General features: G+C 46.7%; 1 protein-coding gene across 1 annotated transcript; it reads left to right on the forward strand.

Moving 5' to 3' along the window:
• Positions 1-289: 289 nt before the first annotated feature.
• On the forward strand, positions 290-4,251 carry BMP2 (bone morphogenetic protein 2; the record flags this gene model as incomplete). The annotated part of the gene is made up of 2 exons (XM_082480654.1): positions 290-641; positions 3,122-4,251. The coding sequence occupies 2 exons, from the start codon at positions 290-292 to the stop codon at positions 3,964-3,966; spliced, it is 1,197 nt and encodes a 398-aa protein (XP_082336780.1). The 3' UTR covers positions 3,967-4,251.
• Positions 4,252-6,567: the final 2,316 nt, after the last annotated feature.

Genomic DNA, 6,567 nt, shown 5'->3' on the forward strand with positions numbered 1-6,567 from the left:
TGATCTCCTGCCACGGGGATTTTCGTGCCTCGCTCCGCCGCCGCCGAGCACCTGAAGCGGCCCGACGGGGGGCTCCTCCGCCCCGCCGGCTGCCGGCCGGGCCGCTCGCCATGGCCCGCGCCTCGCCCCGCCGCGGGGGCCAGGCCGGGCGCCGGGGTGGGACCCACCTGCGGGCCGTCCCCGTCCGCGCCCCCCCCCGCTCCCCGTCCCCCGCGGCGCGCTCCCCCGGCGCGGTGTCCGCGCTGACTGGCTCCCATCGCCTCCTCCTCCTCCTCCGCGCAGGTTGATCATGGTCGCCGCCACCCGCTCCCTCCTGGCGCTGCTGCTCTGCCAGGTGCTGCTGGGCGGCGCGGCCGGCCTCATGCCGGAGGTGGGCCGGCGGCGCTTCAGCGAGGCGGGCCGCGCCGCCTCGGCCGCGCAGCGCCCCGAGGATCTCCTCAGCGAGTTCGAGCTGCGCCTGCTCCACATGTTCGGGCTCAAGCGGCGGCCCAGCCCCGGCAAGGACGTCGTCATCCCCCCCTACATGCTGGACCTCTACCGCCTGCACGCGGGCCAGCAGCTGGGGCAGCCGCCGGCCCTGGGCTACCCGCTGGAGAGGGCCGCCAGCCGCGCCAACACCGTCCGCAGCTTCCACCACGAAGGTAGGGGCGGCGGGGCCCGGGGTGGCGGCGGTGGTGGTGGTGGTGGGGAGCCGTTCCCGGGCGCGCCCCGCGGCGTGGGGCCGCCGGCGGCGGCGGGACGGGCGGAGGGGAAAGGGGAGGGCCGGAGGAGGAGCGTCGGCGCGGATTCCTCCCCGGGAGCGCCGAAGCTCGGCCGCCGGTAGCGCGGGGCTCGTTCCGTTCAGCGGGGCGCTTCCAGCCGGCTGCGCTGCCAGAGCCCCCGCTGCAGCCTCCGGGGTTTCTGCTGTGGCGCCTCGCTCTGCCAACGGCTCCTCTCCTCCTCCTCCGTCCGACGAGAGGCTCCTGTTACGTTTACTTATTCTGGTAAAAGAGAGCGGCTCCGCATGAAGCGTTCCCACAGGTAGCTTTTCTTTTTGCGAGGCTAAAGAGCAGGAAAGTCTCCCTAATGCGCGGCTGAGCCGGGACGGCTGCGGAGGTTTCTAATCCTTATCTAATCCCCGTGAGAGATCAATGAAACAATCAATCGTGGCCTCTCCTCAAGCTCTCCCTCACCCGGCCGTCGAGGAGCCATTTAGCCCGGGCCCATGCAATGCCTCCCCAGCCACCAGCACCCAGGCTGGTAAAAGCCCTGTGGCCAGGTTTTGGCTCTCACCTGCAGGTAACCTGGCCAAATGCAGAGCGAGGCGTCCAGCAGCACCTCCAGCTCTCCTCACTTGCAGCCCACCGAGGCAGTGGACCCTCTGGGACAGGCCCTCACTTTGCGACCGGGTGCGTTTCCCGGATTATGTAGCCAATTTAGTCGCTGCGGTGTTAGCCGTGGCAAGGGTAGGCCTGTGGAGCTGGTGGCGCACGTGTCGCTCGCGTGCCGTTTGGGAAACGTTTCCCCAGGTTGTAATCATTCCTGGCTGCTAGTCCCTGGTGCTGGTATGCAGTGGCCCCACTGTAAAAGTGATGAAAATGCAGTTTTCCCACGCTTTTAATGTGAAACTGTGTTGAGAAAAGATATTCGTTAGTACTTAATGTTTCTGATGGATAAAGGAGGTGGCCTTGCAGAAGTGGATGTGCTGCTTAGTGGAAAGCCGTATTGTCAGAAAAGAGATCAATGATGAAAAGTAACTTCTCATTGTCTGTGTTTCCCTGTGTGGAAAGTAAGCAGCGAATAGGGAAAAGCTAGTGCATGGGTCATTCACATTAAACCTGAACGTGGTAGACAAGGCAAAGTTTATAATTCTTAGGCAAATGTAAAAATCTGCACTTTGAAGTAGTCATACTGTTAAAGCAAAGACTGGTTTTGACGCAAAAGCTATTCTACAATTTTCACAAAATTTAGAAGAAAATCAGTGTGACTCCATTTTTTCACTGAGTTCTCACTCTGTATTAGTGGCTTCTTGAAAGCAGAAGTTTGCCTGGTGACCACTCAAAACATCTACATATTTACGAATATTGGTTTGGTCCTGAAATAATGTAAAGCTGAGCCTTACCTTATGCGAAAAGTCCTACTGGATTCAACAGGGAATGGTTATGTGACTAAGAACTGGTAACAGCAGTTATGGCTTCCCCTTAGAAAGTGAATGTTTCTCCAGGATGCTTAGTACCAAAATTAAAAGCCATGATTTGGGACAGAGTGCTTTCGGGAAATACTTTTAATTTCTTCAATGTCTGTAGCAACAACATACTACTTAGCAACCCTAGATATATTTTACTCCCTCTGAAGCTCCATTCAGTTATTTGTTGACTCAAAGGTGAGAATGGCCTGGGGTTTAGTGACTTTTTAATTAGGTTTTTTTTTTTGTGGTTTTGAAAATCTGTTGTTCAGAAGCGACTTTGTTTTGTTATCCCTTTACCATCCGCCCCTTTTTAGCAGTTGAACCTTCCTGCCATTCTTCATGGCCCTTTTGGGTAAATACTAGGGCATGCTTCCTAAAGTGCTGTTACAGATGTTGAGTTCACCACCTCTAAGATACAAAAATCCATACATTAAGATTTGTAAGTCGCCTAAATTGCAGACTAATATTTTTCAGAATGGAGTTTAAAGGATTGATGTTAGAGCCACGTTCTTGAAAAAAGCAGAAATGCAATAGTTGCCCTACATCCTCAATCAGTTCTAATGATTCTCATCAGAGCCCCACTAACTATAGTGCTTGAGTTTTCTCACTGATGTCCTTGAATTCCAAAGTAATGCTGCTGCGTGTTTCTTGCCACTTGTTATAACCACCTGGAATGCAAAGGGCACCAGTATTCAATCAAAATGCATAACAATGAATGAAGCATTCTTAACTTCATGCTATACATGCTTGCATAAATAAACAGCGAGGCAAGGGAGACGGTATTTTCTGCCTGAAAGTCTTTCAGATCTTGTATGTCACATGCATTAGCTGTCATTTGAAAGTTGCCAACAGCAGACTATCTTGGGGGTTTGGTTGCTTGTCTCAGTTCCTGATTTTTTTTTTCTTTCTCTCTCTTTTTTTATTTTCTTTATTTTCCCTGTTTAATCAAATTAGAAGTTTTGGAAGAACTGCCAGAAACGAGTGGGAAAACAGCACGGCGTTTCTTCTTTAATTTAACTTCCATCCCTAATGAGGAGTCTATCACCTCAGCTGAACTCCAGATTTTTCGGAAACAGGTGCACGGAGCCTTTGAGAACAACAGCAGCTACCATCACCGTATTAATATTTATGAAATTATAAAGCCAGCCACAGCCACCTCTAAGGACCCTGTCACAAGACTTTTGGACACCAGGTTGGTGCATCATAATGCAAGTAAATGGGAAAGTTTTGATGTAACGCCAGCTGTTTTGAGGTGGATTGCACATGGACAACCCAATCATGGGTTTGTGGTAGAGGTGGTTCACTTGGACAAAGAGAACAGTGCCTCCAAGAGGCACGTTAGGATTAGCAGGTCTTTACATCAGGATGAAGATAGCTGGTCTCAGCTCAGGCCATTATTAGTAACGTTTGGGCATGATGGCAAGGGACACCCGCTTCATAAAAGAGAAAAGCGTCAAGCGAAACACAAACAGCGTAAACGCCACAAATACAGTTGCAAAAGGCATCCGTTATATGTGGACTTCAATGATGTGGGGTGGAATGACTGGATTGTTGCCCCACCGGGGTATAGTGCCTTTTACTGCCATGGGGAATGTCCTTTTCCACTGGCAGATCATCTAAACTCAACAAACCATGCCATTGTTCAGACTTTGGTCAATTCAGTGAATTCCAAAATCCCCAAGGCTTGCTGTGTGCCGACAGAACTGAGTGCTATTTCCATGCTCTACCTTGATGAGAATGAAAAAGTTGTATTAAAGAACTATCAAGACATGGTTGTGGAGGGTTGTGGGTGCCGCTAACACAGCAAATATATTAGACAAATACAAAAAAAAAAAAAAAGCTGACACTTTAATATTTCCCAATGAAGACTTTATTTATGTAATGAAATGGAAAGAAAAAAAAAACACAACTATTTTGAAAATATATTTATGTCTACGAAAAAGTTGGGAAAACAAATATTTTAATCAGAGAAATATTCCTTTAAAGATTTTAAATGTATTTTAGTTGTACATTTTATATGGGTTTAACCCCAGCACATGAAGTATAATGGTCAGATTCTTATTTTGTATTTATTTACTATTATAACCACTTTTTAGAAGAATAGCTAATTTGTATTTATATGTAATCAAAAAGAAAAAAATATAGGGTTTGTACATAATTTTCCAAAATTGTAGCTGTTTCAATTGTGTGTATTTAAGTTGAAAAGAATACATGGAAGGTTACTATGGCAAAGTGCATAGCACATTTGCTTTCTGCTGTGCTACTGTTAAGGTCACAAGTTCAAGTCCAGAAAAAAGTGGATAATCCACTCTGCTGACTTTCAAGATTATTATATTGTACAATTCTCAGGAATGCTGCAGGGTGGGCTGTCCAATCCATGAGAACTGGCATCCTCTTTAGGTGGAACATTTGGATAAGAACCAGACGTTGCTGATCTAGTATAAATACTGCTATTCCCAACTAATTTGCAGTGTGAATATAAGAAGGGCCAATAGAAATCCTACGGGAGGCGGGGGTGGGGGAAGACTGAATCCTTTCTAGACCTACAGAAAAGTGAATGTTTGATGTTTCATTTAAAAGTCCTTCCTTTAAAAGTCCTGGCCAAATATAAAATAATAAAAACTAAAATGTCACACTTTTTTTTTTGTGATTATGTATGCTAAGAGGAATATTTACCGGCCCTTGTCTTAAACAGTTGGAAAAGCTTTGCATACTTCCTCACCTCAGATGAGAGCTCACTTCTGTGGAGTGTTGTAGTGAAATTATTCCTCAATTTTTGCCCTACATACAGAAAGCTGTTGTCATATGCAGCCTCCTATCTAACTTCAGCTGATGGGTTTTGCTGTTTTGCAGATTAGCTGGTCTTCCTTTCCAGGGTTTTGTGATTGAAAGTTGCCCCCACCCTGCAAATGTTTAAGTCTATTTCAGATAATAAATCATAGAACTCTGATATTTCTTTCTGAAAAGTCCAGTCTGTAAGAAAAAAATGGTTCACTTGTGCAGTCATCACAAGGATAACTCCGGCTTACGTCATTTTATTTTTTAAATACTTCATGTAAGGGGCAAAGGCATGATTTGCAGTTGGCAAACACAACTTTAAAGCTGATACTTACTGTGCCTGTTGTACCTTAAAAGACTGGTATGGCAGCCAGGTTACTAGCTGTAGAACCCGGGGCGAGCATGCAGAGGCTGGGTTGGTTATTGCGTGAAAGCTGTGCTGAAACAGTAGAGCGGGAAAGTAGCTTAAATTTGCTTCTTGGTGATCCACGGCAAAGTGCACTGAAGCTGGCAACAGAATGGAGTTGTGCTGGACTGCTAGTGGTAAGTTCCTGCCTATTTCAGGAGCTCTCCACTGTATTTAGTGGATATAGAATGACTCTGTGCTGATACCTCCAGAGATACCAGAACCCCCTTGCGCTCTGTCGTGGATCCACTTCTGGATTTGGTGAACTGAGGCAACATCCCTTAAAGCCGCGGGTACAGTTGTCCCACTAGAGACCTGTCTAAGTCAACTTTAGAAATCTGATTTGGGCCTCCTACTAGCTTAACTTTTTATTAACAGAAACCTCCTCTTTCTCCTGGCCCTCCCCAAACTCCTCCTTTTTTTTTTTTTTTTTTTTACCAGAATTACCTGAGTTACAGTGAAGTTACTAAATAGGTCTGTTGATCAGAAAGAGGAATTTTATGATGGCTTACAGGTCTTATAGAGCAGTTAGTTCTCTAATCCCAATCATCACAAAAAGCAATGGGTACAGAGGATAGGAGAGGAAAACTTATTTCCTTATGTTTTTCTCTTGTGAACCTAAAAATATCTTAGGCTAGTTGTAAGCTTCTGTGGTGAGAGAAGAACATATTTCTTTGTACTGGCAGTATTTTTAATAGCTGTTAGAGAACAATCCACCACTCTGCAGTTTGGCTCTTCTTATTTCTGGGAGGTAGCTAATGTTATTCATCATGTTGATAGTGCATCGACAGCCTGTGAGTTTGCTGGGTGGACAACCTCTATTTGCTTTTTTGAAAGACCGGTGCTGTTCTGTTGGGTAATGTTTTTACGGGGGAGCATCATATGTGCAGAAGTTTTGTTTGCCTTTTGCTTGTTGCCAGCTTTACTGGTGATGAGTGAGTTCATGGCTGTTGCTTTGGGAAGGTAGTCAGTCACGGGATATGTCACAGCGAAGGTTCTTCAAGAATTCACTGATTGTTTGCGATGCATGGTTGTGCTAGTCAAGTCACAGCAGTGCTAGTGAACTCTATAACCTGAGCTTGCAAAATCTGGACATAAAGTGCTGAAAAGTTGAAGATTGCACCATTTCTGGGAGCAGGAAAGGTGTGATCCCAAACCTGCTGAAATCAGGAAAGGCTCCATGGCACTTCTAAGCAGATCTTAAACTCCAGTGTTG

The sequence above is a fragment of the Vanellus vanellus genome (assembly GCF_965231255.1).
Source record: "Vanellus vanellus genome assembly, chromosome: 3".
In the NCBI taxonomy this organism is placed as follows: Eukaryota; Metazoa; Chordata; class Aves; order Charadriiformes; family Charadriidae; genus Vanellus; species Vanellus vanellus.